Genomic DNA, 15,383 nt, shown 5'->3' on the forward strand with positions numbered 1-15,383 from the left:
TCTTATTATGTTCAGAGGGAAATAACATGATATTACCACATTAAGTTTACATTATTACTAATGTCTTATTAACAATTTTCCCCAAATAAGTTTGTAACTTGTCAGGACACCAATATTGTAAAATCTTACATATATTAGTCTTCTAGGACACCACTAACTGATATCCACCTAATTTTCAGTTTTACTCCGGGTCTCTTCCTGCCATCTGGGCATTAACACCTGTTCTGACCTCACTACTTTAGAAAAATTCTACTGACACATCTAGAATGGAACATGTGAGGTACTGGAAGATGAAACCCCAACTCAACTTTGGAAAAATTCAATAGGCACTGCAACTTAAGAAGTGGCAACAAAATAGAAGTGGAACTGCAGAAAAATCAGACAGGTAACAGGTTGACATAAGTGATGTTACTGAAACAAAATGGCAAAAACAAGTGAGATTCTTCAAAATAAAACAAGTACAGAATGTTGTAGAAAGCATACCTATATGCTTTCATGTATTCAACAATAAACATGAGGATAATGCCAGCCCGGTTGGCTGAGTGGTTAGCGTATCTGCTCTCCAGCCGAAAGGCTGCGGGTTCGAATCCAGCCATGGGCATGGATGTTTGTGATTGTCTGTGGAAATACCAGTGGTGGTGGTGGTGGTGATCGGCAGTAGATGGCATTGGTGAAGTTGCGGTCGGATGGTGGAGACAGAGTTGTAGAACAGGCGCCCTCCCTCGATGAGTCTTTGGACTCCCTGGAGGTGTCAAATAATAATAATCCTTGTGTTTAATTTCAACACTTTGATTTTTTTTTTTTTTGTCACGGGAGAAGGCATTGGAAAAGTTGGTCCTTCTTGGAAATCTAAATAGCAGAGTAGTAAATACCAGACATACAGAAATGTGCTGGGAAAATTTGGAGAAAAGAGCAAAGGTAATAATGATGGTAAGAACCTGTTGGATTTTGGTTTAGAACATGGACTAATCACTAACTAGTCCTCTTTATGTCAGAATACCTTTATGTTCCAGCATAAAGATGTGTACCGAGAAAAAGAAACAAGTAAAGTTTTACTGACTATGTTGAATTGGATTTTTAACAGTATTGATCATTTTATTAGCGGTTTTACTGACTATGTTATTGTTGATACTGATATCTTCATGCAGTTTCAGGATTCAAGAGTACATGAGGATCAGAAATAGGCAGTGATCACTATTTATTTTTGAGTGGAATAAAAAAGAATATCCAAAAGAAAAATATGGAAAAAAGTTTTTAAATGCATTTAAGTGGAGCAGCTTTTACAGATGAATTATGGACTCAAAGGCACAAATATTATTCAAGAAAGAATGGAAGTTTACAAATAAGAATCAAACCTTGGATATTGAATGGCAGATGCTTATAAAAAAAGCTGATTCAGCCAGAGAGACATCGAGTGGAGTTGCAATGATAGAAAAATCAGAACAACCAGAAATCCAACTTGGGGAGTAATAGACAGCCCTGGACAAGATGAAAGCATATGGCGAGTTCCTAGCAAGTCAGCAAGTGCTCAGAGAGAATACAGAGAAAATTAAAAAAGCAAAGCAGTGTGAAAAAGTAGCTAAACAAACATCATAGAAATGTCAGTAAAAATGTAGAATATAAACAGCAGGAAGGTGGAAGGCTATTGAAAAACCTTAGAAACGGAGTAAAAAAACACAGTAAAATGATAAAAAGATATCCTAGATTGTTTGGAGATTACTCATTTACTTTGAAAGACTGTTCAATAAAAAAAAAAAGAAGAAAAACTGTCACTGAACAGTAGAAATATTCAAGAGAGGAATGCACAGTACATACTTGAGGCACAAAAATCCACTGAAAATCTAAAATATGAAAAAGAAGCTGTAAGTAGAATATTCAACCAGAAATTCTCAAATATGGAGGTATAAAACATATATAATAGTTGCACAGTATAATACAAAGACATGGTCAGAAGGTCAAATTCCAGATGACTACAGCCAATCCACAAAAAGAGAAAAATAATGTGAAAACTACAGAGGATTTTCCTGATTAATTATTCCAGGTAATATAGTTAGAATACCTGAAAAGAGGTTAAGAAAAACTGTGGAAGGAAAACTTGGAACTAGCTAGGTTCAGGTCAAATAGAGGTTGTTAAAATCAGATTTTCACTTTAAGACAAATAACTGAGAAATTATGAGAATAAACAAGGATCTGTATTTAAGTTTTGCAGATCTGGAAAGGCATGTGACAAGGTGCCAAGAGAAAGGCTGTTCAAAAACGTTACAATTGTATGGATCAAACAAGATATTATATCCAGCAATACACAGTATGTCTGAATTTAAGTCTACAGTTAGATTGAAAGAAGTACCAGAAGATGGTTTGATGTAAAATCAGGTGTGTGAAACAAGGATACACATTATCTTCACAGTTACTCATCACAGGTGATGAATAACAGTGTCCACATTATGAAGTTGAGTGGCATTAGACCTTGTATCGAAACTGGAGATATTCAAGTGAGCTACTTATGCAGATGATGTTATACTCTAAATAAATTTATAGAATCCTGCAGTCTGTACTAAATCTGAAGCCCAAATGTATTAAAATTTTCAGGGAACCTTATGTAACCTAAGAAATGACTAAATTCCAAATGATCTGGCTCATACCTGTGGAGGTCACCGACCACTTACATAAATCTGTCCTTCCACTGTGGTCTGGCTGGTTAAAACTTTCATTTAAAATAAAGTACCAGATTCAGTTTTGATCAAAATCATTCAATAATATACTCTGTAAGAATGGTTACCGACACAGGAGGAAGAAGAACCCCCATCCTGCTACTTTCAAAGCAATCTAGACTTTTTATACACTATTTTTCATAGTGGCTAACAACTAATTTTGCACCCTCATTAAGTAAGCAACGTTTAAGCAGTAACATAGTTTCAATTTTCTGCCAAGCCATTAAAGATGAAAACAATTCTAAACATAAATGTCGCAAAAATAAATAATGATCTAAACTGAGTGGTAGAGCATAGTGCATCACAATCTAAAAGATATAAAAACATTTTAAAATAATAGGAAAATTTGTGATCTTGTATGAAATAATAAAAAATTTAATAATAAAATTAAGTAATGTCTTAATAGGCGAGTATAATTTTCAGTACATCAATGCCTCAGATTCTTTGTATTGACAAAGTTATTTGGCAAACAAGCATTGGTGCAAAATAAACAATGACATGAAGAGGAGATATGAGAATTCAGAATAGCCTCCATCCCTCAAGAAGAATGCATATGCTTTCACAAACTATCAATACACCAAAATGATTTATTAGTGTCAATTTCAGTAATATTTTTGCCATTTACTGTACTGCTAGCTGATAACAATATAAATTAAAGAAGCTATGCTCCTCTCTCCATGAAAATCTAGCGTATGCTAAAATGATGATTTTACACACACACATCATGATCATCACATTATAAGAACTAAGACTGAAGTCGCTGTCTCTCTCTCTCTCTCTCTGAAAGTATCTGTAATCAAGATTTAAATTTCAACTCACAGGAGTATTCAATCGATGATTGGCATGTGGCTTTTGAGTGGTATATGAGACCCTCATCTCGGGAGTCTGTAAATGATGCTGATGTGAATGAGGAACTGAAGGTGCAGTATACGACATAATACCAGGAGGCTCTCCTGTACTAGCAGTAAATACACCTTGTTGTTTCTTCTTTTCTAATTCTTTTCTTAACTGCTGGACAACTTGTTTCTATGCAAAGAAAGGAAATCATATTGAAACATATAGTTAATATATATTAAAATTTACTTAAAATATTTCATCATACAAAAGATACCAATAAATCTAAGTCGATATTCTAATCACAAACAGTCCCCCCCCCAATAAGCAACACATTTCATACTCAGAGGTGTTCAACTTTGTCGCAAAGCTGACTTTTAGGAAAAAGAGTTACTATTATGCAACACAAATGAGCCACACACACTTCTATAGAATAATTTTGAATATTATAGTAGCCTTTAATATTTCAATCATATCAGTTTTTATTCATTTTTTAAAAATTAATGAATATATTGGTTATTTGAACTACAGTATCAATTTAAGAAAAGTGTGCCATTTTGATATGCTCATACTCGATTGCCAGCAGAAATGAAGACAGGTACCACAATATTAAGTGTCAACAGAAGTTGAACAAACAGAAAAATTGAAGAAGTATGTATACTGATATAAGCATTGCTGAGACAAAGTATACTAAAACAAGTTAAATAATGCTACATAACAAGGTGTTAGATTCAAGCAATACTGATTAGGATAAGGAAAGGACAACTCTAATATTCACCACTAAACACAAAGATAAACTTGTGGCAGGCAATTTCAGTAGTAATGTTAACAAATTTCAAAATGGGAAATAGAGCAATGAGATTTGTGCTTTTAATTCCATACATTGTTAAAAGTTTGTAGAATCATAAAAGTAAAGGATTCAGTAGAAGAAAATCAGAGGAAGAGCTGATTCTTGTATATATCTAAAGAGCAGAATAGAAGACGAGCACCCAATAAACAGATTTGGGAAAATTTGAAGGAAAGAGTAAAGCTAATTACAATTAGCTTTACTCTTGTGGGCAAGGACTAATCATTACTAAGCAATGCACTCCAACAAATGGAAGAGCATAAGCTGAGATTAAGAAAACATGAAAAAAAAAAAAAAAAGTTACTATTGTTTATAATGATATCTTCAAAAATAACACAAAGAAAATGAAAAATATGTAAGTAACAATCAATATCAAGCAGCTTTCAACAGGTGATCAAGCTAAAATTCAGTAATTCAAATATTAATCACTGGATCTTATTGTAGAAAGATACCTATGAGTATCTTCTAGGTATGGCTCCCACTGATTAGACCTCAATAAAGATTGAAATCGGTCTGGACAGTGGCCCTTCCCATAATCATTATGGGAAGGATATGTGCTTTCCATTATGGCATTCCTAAGGCAAATAATGTGAAGTCATTAGCCTCTATATACAAGTAACCAAGTCGTGATGAAACTTCACATGCAAACTGTTTGCTTACCTTTGGATTAAACAGGAATATAATTTCTTGGCATTTTAAATTAAATTTGGATTGACTGATTCAGCAAGGAAAGCATGTGGTAAAGTTGTATGCATGGATGGAAAAATAGCTTAGAAATTAGAATGGTGGACTCAAGTAGTTATCGGATAAGAAAAAGAGAAGGGAAAAATTACTTAAACCAGTCACTTCTTGGCCTGAGGATACAGTTAAAAAACTACTTCCGCACTATGCTCGTTCCCCGAGAATGTATGGTTTACCCTGGATTCACAAGAATAACGTACCCCACCATCTGATGGGTGAAGGTATAGAGAGCCCAAATTATCATCTAGCTAAGAAACTAGCATCACTCAGGAGTTGGTAGGTCATTTCTCCTCCTATATTGAAAACACTTGGTAAACAAAATTAAAAATATCACACTGAGAAAAAAAATTAGTCAGTTTTGAAGTCTCTACCCTTTTCTCAAATATCCCAATCAACAACACAATTATTCTTTTACAGGGCAAATTCTCACCAATATCACAGCGCTCTTTGCACATGTACAAAGTTCTGGCAATTTTGTGTGGCAAAACACTTTCTACCAACAAAAAAGAAGTCACAGCAATGGGCTCACCATTATCCTCCTCCCCCACCAAATTGCTAACTTTTATATGGAAGCTTTTGAGCAACGTGTTCTAGATTCCTTTACTTTAAAACCTAAAGTCTGGCTTAGATATGTTGAAGATGTTTTCGCTATCTAGTCCCATGGCTGCCAGATATTAGATACTTTCCTCAGCCAAATTAGTTACAAGTAAAAACTTCCTTTTGTCGGATCTGTCCTTAAGGGACTGAGACTATAGTCTTGAAAAAAAATGTTAGAAATGAACGTAGCCAATTCAACAGACAACACAAACGCATACAATTCACAACCGAGATTGAAAGACAGAACACATTTTCTTTTCTAGATACACTTGTCACACATCTTCCTTCTGGCGGTCTTTCCTTCTCTGTTTACCAGAAGCCTATACATACTGGCCAATATATCTACTCTCTATATATAAAAATATAAATTGAAATTCAAAACGTTTTTATGTCAAATTTTTGTCTTACCAGCCTGAGGGGGATGTTGGGCACCATAGGCGCCAGAGCCCCTCTAGTATACATATAAACGAGGAGTTTAGGAGGGCCATAATCGCAAATGACATTATGCACAGGTTATGCAGACTGTGTGGTGTGGAATTCATGGACGTGTGGAATGAGTTTGATGGGCGAAAGGCTTTATACAAGATGGATGGTCTGCATTTGAATGGACTTGGTGTGTGGAAACTGGAAAAAGTGTTGCTGAATGAAGTGAAAATGGATGTGCAGAACCAGGGAAACTAGAACTACCAGGGGGGGAGTGGATATGCGGACATTAGTGAGACAATTGAGTGTAAGAATGTATATAATGTACCCGAGCCAGCACTAAGGACAAAGAATGGAACATTTAGAATAACGCATCAAGATAGGGGTGGGACAAAGGGATCACTGCATTTCATGTATACTAATGCCAGAAGTATTAAGAACAAGAAGGAAGAATTTTTGGCCTTGATTGGCTCTTCCTGGCCACAGGTTATTGACATCAGTGAAACATGGCTGACGGAAGATTATATAGTTAGTGGGATAGAATGTGTAGGTTATAGTGTGTTTAGGAGGGACAGAGAGAATAAAATGGGGGGAGGGGTGTTATTGATGATAGCTGATGAACTGCAGCCAAGGAGAATTGAAGCTGTATCGCAGGATAGTGAAAGGAGCTCATTTGATGCTATTTAGTGTGAGATTGAGACTGGCAGAATAAAATATACAGTTGGGTACTGCTATAGACCAGGTGATGGAATAGATAGTGGAGATAGTATGCATAAACAAATTGATGAAATGAGCAGAAGGAGGGTAATTATTATGGGGGATTTCAACTATGGTAACATTGATTGGAAGGAGGAGAGGACACATGTGAGGAAGGAAATGGATTTTATTCAATTTATTAAGGGATAACTATCTGAGACAGCATGTAATTGAAAATACTAAGGGTGTGAGAGTGCCGAACCTGGTAATAGCATTTGAGAATTTGACTGTAATGAATATGACCATGTTGCCACCTGTTGGTGAGAGTGATCATAAGGTCTTGACCTGGGAGATGGCTAAAGGTGTGGAATTTTCGATTAAGACAAGGTATATGTGGAATTACCTTGCTGGCAAGTATGACAAGCTTAGGAGATTGCTTGGATCAGTGCCATGACATGTATAACTGTAAGGGATGGACATCGATAGAGCATGGGAAGTGGTCAAGGAGCATTTACAGGAGGTTATGGCTGATTGTATACCTAGGGTACGAATAGTAAAACAAGTAGGGGTTAAATGGATGAATAACACCATTAAGCTTGAGCTGCAAAAAAAAGAAACAACTGTGGAGGGAATTTAAAGAAAGGGGTGACCTGCAGGCACACGAATGGTATAAAGTGCAGGCCAGAAGGGTAACGAGTGTGGTAAAAAAAAAGCAAAAGCGGATTATGAAAGGAAACTAGCTATGCAAGCTAAAGAGAATCCCAAACAGTTCTTTCAATATGCTGCAAGCAAGAAAAAACTGTACACGGCAAAATGATTTTAAGAAATGACAATGGTAAGAAGGTCACTGAATCAGTCGATATAGTGGAGTTGCTGAGCGCGCACTTTGCAAAAGTATATCATCCAGGTGGTGACATTGAAAAAATGAAGGAACCATTAGTTTATTCGGGAATTGTGATGAATGAAGTGGAGGTGAATAGTCTATTACAGAACCTTAATGTGAATACATCTGTAGGATTGGATGGTATACCAGCACGGGTCTTGCGTGAAGCGGCTAAAGAATTATCAGTGCCCTTGACCATGTTGTTTAATCTGAGTCTCGGGTCTGGTTTAGTCCCGAAGGTGTGGAAAGAGGGGAAAATAGTTTCACTGCATAAAGGAGGATCCAAGACTACAGTTGCAAATTACCAACCGATCAGCATATCAGGAGTCGTTGTCAAGGTCTTGGAGAAAGTAGTCAAGGGAAAAATACTGGAATGGATTGATGAAAATGAGATACTGTACAGGGGACAACATGGCTTTGTGAAGGGTAGATCATGCCTCAGTAACTTGCTCAAGTTTTATAACAAGGTGACGGCTGAACTGGATAAGGGGAAATGGGTTTACAGTGATACTGCTGGACCTGGCAAAGGCGTTTGACAGGATACCACATGGAATTCTAATCCGTAAACTACAACATATGGGAATGGATATAGGGTTGGTGAGATGGATAGGTAGATGGTTGATGGAGAGATATCAAAGAGTAGTTTATTCAGGAGTAGAGTCCAAAAGACGGCCTGTGACTAGCGGTGTGCCACAGGGTTCTGTTCTTGGACCACTGCTGTTTAATCTGTTCATTAACGATATAGGGAAGGATCTAAGTGGAACAGTTCATTTGTTCGCTGATGATGCAAAGTTGGGTAGGGCGATAGTAAATGCAGAAGATCTTGCAGGATGACTTGGATAGATTGGAGTTCTGGGCTAAGGAGAATGGATGTCAATTTAATGTGACAAAATGTAAGGTTGTGCATTTTGGGGTGAAAAGATTAGCAGCAGTATACCACATTGGTGGAACTGTACCCAAAGAGATTGATGAGGCCAGGGACTTGGGAGTGTTGGTGGATAGGGAGATGAAGTTTAGGGGGCACATTGCAAAAGTAGCTAAATCTGCTCATCAACTCACTTGGTTGTTGAAAAATATCTTGACAAGCAGAGACAAGCAAGTTATTGTACCTCTGTACCAAGCCTTGATAAGACCTCATCTCGACTACTGTGCCCAGATTTGGTCACCTCGGTTCCTTCCTGATGGGGAGGAGGTGGAGAGGATCCAGAGGCGAGTGACTAAGATGATAGCAGGTCTATGGAATGAACCATATGAGAACAGGTTGAAGATTTGTGGGTTGCAGAAACTAGTTGATAGGCGGAAAAGGGGAGATATGATTGAGACATTCAAATTGCTAAAGGGATTCTATAGGATTAATTCAGAGGATATTTTTGAGATCAGGACTGGTGGTGGGAAAACTAGGGGACACTTATGGAAGCTGGGCAAGAGTGTGGTTAGCAGGGGTGTTAGAGCTGAATTCTTTACTTTTAGAGTGGTAAATGAGTGGAATAAGCTGCCAGAGTCTGTTGTGGGTGCTATGACGGTGAGCGAGTTCAAGGCAAGGTACGATAGATACTGTGAGAATGTCGTATAGTTGTGTGGACATGATGTTTAGGGCCTCCCTAAATAAAGATGAGTCTAAGGAATCCCTGGAGTCGCCCGAAATAATAATAATAATAATAAACTCCTATAATCACCCAACACAAATTTTAGGTGTCATTAACACTAAAAAAACGGGGATTTGAAGATCTGCTCCGGTGAACAAGCATTTAAAGATGAATGAAAAGTTATCAGCAATACCTTCATGAAAAATGGCTATAGCCAAAACACTATCAACAAAATTCTTCGGAAGACCTCACTTAAACAAAAATAAACTAGATTACAATAAAACTGTAGCCATTCCATATATTAAAGGGATATCAGATAAAATAAACAGAATACTACAGAAATACAATCTTAATGCCACCTTTAAACCTCCTGCAAAATTAAAGAACTTATTCAAATCATCTAAGGATCCACCACTTCCTCTGCTGGCCCACCCTGGGGCATATAGTATTCATTGCACCTGTAATTTGCCCTATATAGGTGAAACACGATGCACAATTCCCATGTGGAAAAAGGTACAAAAATGGAAAATTTAATAACTATGGTAAATCTGGCCTTTCTGATCATGCCTTGAATACTCTACATAGAAATTACTGGAAAGGCACCTGTTGTTTACATCACACCAAAACATGGTATGAACATAAACTTAAGAAGGCCTGTGAAATTCTTATCAACCACCCTAATCTTAACAATAATGATGATCTAAAAATCCCAAAAATATGGAAGGCACATATTCCACCCACATAACTTTTTCGTCCAAGAGTTAATTATAAATACGACTGTAAGTAATCCAGGATCTTAACTCTAATATAACAACTCTCATGTTAAATTAGGACACCACTGTTGCTGTAATAAAACTCCTGTATGCCTACAGATGCAAGACCCTTCAACACATGTCAGAAGAAGAAGAATCCATTCTAATGACAGGGTAATCAATCCATCTTGTGGAATGAGTTGTTTATTAATTACACGTCGGAAAATTAATTTTCCGACGTGTAATTAATTTTCTTTTATGAACATTGATGTTTTTAAAGTGGTAACTATTTTGCTTGTATAACAGTTGAAAAATTTAATGTTAATGCACGTGATTTCATGTGTTGGTAATAAATTCGTACATCGCCTTATTCCTTTCTCCCCTTCAACATGAATTGGGCTCTTCTTGGCACATTGCCAGCTGAGGGTCTCGGATCTGTGGTTAGACAGTATCTATATGAATTTGTTCTCTGATAATGTTATAAATAATATATAGCTTTGATGTAGGTTTTTCGTTCCACTAGAGTTCAGGCCAGTAGAATAATGATTGATCAAATCATTATCTCTTTGGCATATATAGCTTCTCTCTGTGTGTGTGTGTGTGTGTGTGTGTGTGTGTGTGTGTGTGTGTGTGTGTGTGTGTGTGTGTGTGTGTGTGTGTGTGTGTGTGTGTGTGTGTGTGTGCGCACGCACGTGCACTCCAGATGATGACTTTAATATGAAGGTCGAAACATTGGGAAATTAAAGTAATTACTTCTAACACAGTTATAATCTCCACAATTTGTTTGAAATGAACTGGATGTAAAGGTTGCTGAGGACCTAAGAGGATGCTACAGCTTATGTATACTAATAATAGAAGTATCAGGATTAGAAGGTGTTTTTAGCATTAGTTGATGCAACCTCACCAAAAGTTATAAGCATTGGTGAGACTTGGAAGACAGGATGGGGGAGGGGGGGGTCAGTCAAAATGAGTACAAGATCTGAAAGACAAACATGTAGACAACTGTTCATTTGATGCGATATAAAGGCCAGTAGGAGAAAATATATAGCTGGTTACTGCTAATAGGCCTGGGGGTAGAAATTTTTGTATATCTCATTTTTTTCTGTGTTTCACTTTTCTTCTTTATAACTGCTGTTCTAATAAAAAAATCTTTCATAAAAGTTATTGCATTACATTCTTGATTAAATATTATCTTTCCATTGATATATAATTTTATGCTATTACATCAAAAAAAGTGGTGTTACGAGCCATCAAACCTCAAAAATACACTTTTTCCAAAAGGTTTCCACAATTTTGGTCACTAGTGTATATGGATCACATTATAAAGGAAAGTGGTATTAAACCTGATATCAAAATTGGAGATGTCAATGTCAACTCTTTGCTTTAAGCAGATGATGATATACTTTTAAATAAATCCACTACAAGTCTGCAAGATTCCCAGACTAAATTGAATAACTGTTGTAATAGATATGGTATGAAGGCCAGCAATAGCAAGACAACGCCAACGAAAATAGGCAGAAGCATTGAAAATATCAATTGGATTATGAATGGAGAACCTATAGAACAAGTAAAACATTTCAACTACTTAGGCAAGAATTTTAGTGAAGATGATAAATTAAATATGAAATAGACAACAGAATAAACAAAGCTGGTATGGTAGGAAGTCAACTGAATAAATTTATATGGAATAAGAAAGAAATTAGTGAAAACACTAAATTAGCTGTATACAAAACAGTTTTCAAACCAATTTTAACTTATGGATCTGAGAGATGGGTTAGAAATAAAATACTTGACCAAAGACTAGAAACTGCAGATATGAGAGTCCTGAGAAAAATTAGGGATGTGAACAGATGGCATCAAAGGCAATATCATATTAAAAATTAGGATATTAGGAAAGAACTTGGCATTGTCAGCATCCAGGAATGCATTAGCAGAGCCAATCTCAGTTGATATGGTCACTTAAGCAGAATGGGAGAGGAAAGATTAGCAAAACAAGTCTTCTCTGCCAGGTTGGCAGGAAAAATACCCAGAGGAAGACCAAGATATAGGTGGATTGATACAGTAAAAAGTGCCTTAGAAGATAGAAATATAAGATCTGATAATGTTGGAGTCTTAACAGGTAACAGACTGATTTGAAGGAAAATTGTAGATAGGAAGTTAGTAATGATGTAAATTTTTCATGTAGTACTATCATATCCTGTATACCCTTTGAGGGTACATGGCAGTAATTTGATGATGATGAGGAGGAGTAATGTGGAAAAGCGTAAAGTTTTGCATTTTGGGATTAAAAGTTATGAGCTACACAATACATCGATGGAACCATGCTCCATGAAATTGATGTTGGCAAATAGAGAGGTGAAGTTCAATCAGCATACTTACATTCTAAGATGGCCATGGTAGCTCATAGGATTACTTGGTCATCATTTTTCTTTAGTATAATTCCTTCATATAGCCATGTCTGGATTACTGCACTCAGCTCTGATCACCTGGGTATCAAGGGTATAAGGAAGTAGTGGAGAGGATCTAGAGGTAAGTGACCAAGATGATGAGTGGTCTGTGGAATGCTCCCTATAACGACAGACTGAGGGTGTGCGAGTTACAAAAGTTGGTTGATAGGCAGAAATGAGTAAATATCATAGAAACATTTCAGGATTGATTTTTTATAGGACTGATGGAGAGGAAATATTTCAGCACTTGACTGGGAGGGTTATCCATGGAAATCGAGTAGGTGTATTTTAACAAAAGTGTGAAGACTAGCTTTTACACCTGGCGAGTGGTCCAAGCATATAATCTGATGTTGAAAGTTTATTTTTCACTTGGTCAGACTATAATAAATTTAGTTTAATCCTTTATCCAAGTGTGTGCAAACAAAGTTTGCGCCTGAAAGTATCTTCAGGACTGGGGTAAAGTGGTACAACAGCGGGCAACTCCTTGCAAAGGTGGAGCAAGCTACCAACACTATCTCAGTATCTCCCATAATGCAAAACACATCTCCTTGCAGATCTGTATAATGTTATGCATTAAGGGAAGGGCCACTACCCAGACTAGTTTCGACCTTTATTGAGGTCTCTTCGGTGGGAGCCAGGCCCTAACTGGAGATACCAAGGCAGAAGCATTAGCAAGGTCATCTCCTCCTATAGGAGCTGCCAAATGATGTGCCACCTTTTTATTAAATTACTTTGGATTTAGAGAAAGATGTTGAAAGTTTATTTTTCACTTGGTCAGAGTATAATAAATTTAGTTTAATCCTTTATCCAAGTGTGTGCAAACAAAGTTTGCACCTGAAAGTATCTTCAGGACTAGGGTAAAGTGGTACAACACTGGGCAACTCTTTGCAAAGGTGGAGCAAATCCTGAAGATACTTTCAGGTGCAAACTTTGTTTGCACACACTTGGATAAAGGATTAAACTAAATTTATTATATTACATATAATCTGAGTTGCCTGAGTATGTTTTGAGTGCTCTGTCTATTAATGATTTCAAGGAGAGATACAACTGAGTGGATAGATTGGGTCTCCTGCAATGAGTTTCATACTCTGTGGAGGTACCTATGCAACAATAATAATATATCCACCTCACATAATATCAGCTTTAAAATAGACAATAGGGCATATTATTGCACACACGTACATTTTGAAATACCTTAACTAATATTATACCATGGCTGTAGAGAATAACATGAGGAGTGGAACAGAAAACACAAATATTTCTTCCTGTTAACACTTGAACATATTATGCCATATTATCTCCAAAATTAATATTATGAAAAGCTAACAAGTGAGTAATAATCAAGTTATCTTTTTCTCTGTATACTATATGTAGATCTAAATAAATTAAGTACAACTACTTGCTGTGCAAAAAATGTATTCAGCCGAGACACCGATTTTATTAATGATATATCCCACTAAGACATATCATTAATAAAATAGGAGAGGCCAAAAGTCATTACGAGTTCTATATACAGATTAATGGTGCTACATTTAACTTTTCTTAAAATTAAAAGGATTTTGATTAGAAAATTATTTTTTATTAAATAAAAAATATTTATTTAAATTAAGGGGATATTAAATCCCACATTGTTTTAAAACTGAATAAGAAACTCAAAGATCGGAATCAAAGAGTTTCATGCCGAATATAGTAACTATACCACGTATCGGCGACTACTAGCTAAGCTAAAGCACATAGTTCAAGTACGCAGTACAAACTTGGGCAACTCGTTGCAAAGGTGGAGAAAGTTCCGATTGCTATTCTTTGTATTTTCCATAGTTTTAAAACAATGTGGGATTTAATATCCCCTTAATTTAAATAATGTTTTACATCGCCGAAACGAAGCCTATTGGCTCTTTACTTTAAATAAAAAAATTTTATTTTGTCCAGTCTGCTACAGCTGACAAAATCTACTTGGCATATGCAAGTTTTGTTGAGCCCTGCATATCTGGATGTAAAAATAGCAGTTTAACCAAAATGGTAATCATCTCTGCTTTGGTGCTACCCATATACACTGCTTGGAAGAAGTCAATGGATACCCCTATGGGCAAGGTGCATCGAGCCATGTAACGAGTCAGGTGTTTGTAGCCAGTATAAATTGGAGGAATGTGATGCTCAAGTCAGTGCAACTGTGTCCAAGTGAAATGGCTGCAAAAAAGGAAACTGATAAAGTTTGAAAGAGGCATTGTGATAGGATGCCATGTTGCAGGCCTATCTGTTTGGAAAATTGTTGACAAATTGGGCCATCCTAGATCAACAATCAGTGATACCATACTGAGATGGAAATGAAGGAATCACCTGCAAGTGCTACCCATAGTGGATGACGCCACACTCACCAAACATGACCATAGGGTGCTACGAAGGATAATAACCGCTACTCATTGAATGCGTAATTCTGGGGTGGACTAGAACACAAAACAAGCCCCACATTACCCAAATTAACATGTAGCATTGCCTTCTGTGGAACAAAGAGCATGTAGAGTGGTTCATGCAAGCTTGGAAAGTTATGTTATGGAGCAACGAATTACGCTACACCCTCTACCAAGCAGATGAGCGAGTATGGCATATGCCCAGTGAACGTCTCTTACCAGAGTGTGTAACACCAACTATGACATTTGTAGGTGGCCGTGTGATATGGTCCTATTTTTTCTGGTTTGGCCTTGGACCTCTGTTTGTGGTGCCATGAACACTGAGCTCAAAGAGGTATCTGAACATTCTGGACAATGCGATGCTTCCTACTTTGCGGTGTTTCTACTCGGCAAGACAACATGCTGTATCATAGGGCTGCTGCTGCTGTAACTGCGTGGTTTGTGGGCATGAATGTCCC

The 15,383-nt window shown here is 36.8% G+C and overlaps 1 protein-coding gene across 1 annotated transcript in view; it reads right to left on the reverse strand.

Annotated features, from left to right (window-relative positions):
* Window positions 1-15,383, reverse strand: part of LOC150092841 (PHD finger protein 21A-like) — a 151,459-nt gene that overhangs the window by 90,357 nt on the left and 45,719 nt on the right. Inside the window, exon 5 of the mRNA XM_090414330.1 lies at window positions 3,531-3,737. Within this exon, the coding sequence (XP_090270456.1) occupies window positions 3,531-3,737 (207 nt within the window). The remainder of the gene's footprint in view (window positions 1-3,530; window positions 3,738-15,383) is intronic.

Source organism: Typopeltis vanoorti, chromosome 25 (assembly GCF_054136105.1).
Source record: "Typopeltis vanoorti isolate ZY-2024b chromosome 25, IOZ_Tvanoo_1.0, whole genome shotgun sequence".
In the NCBI taxonomy this organism is placed as follows: Eukaryota; Metazoa; Arthropoda; class Arachnida; order Uropygi; family Thelyphonidae; genus Typopeltis; species Typopeltis vanoorti.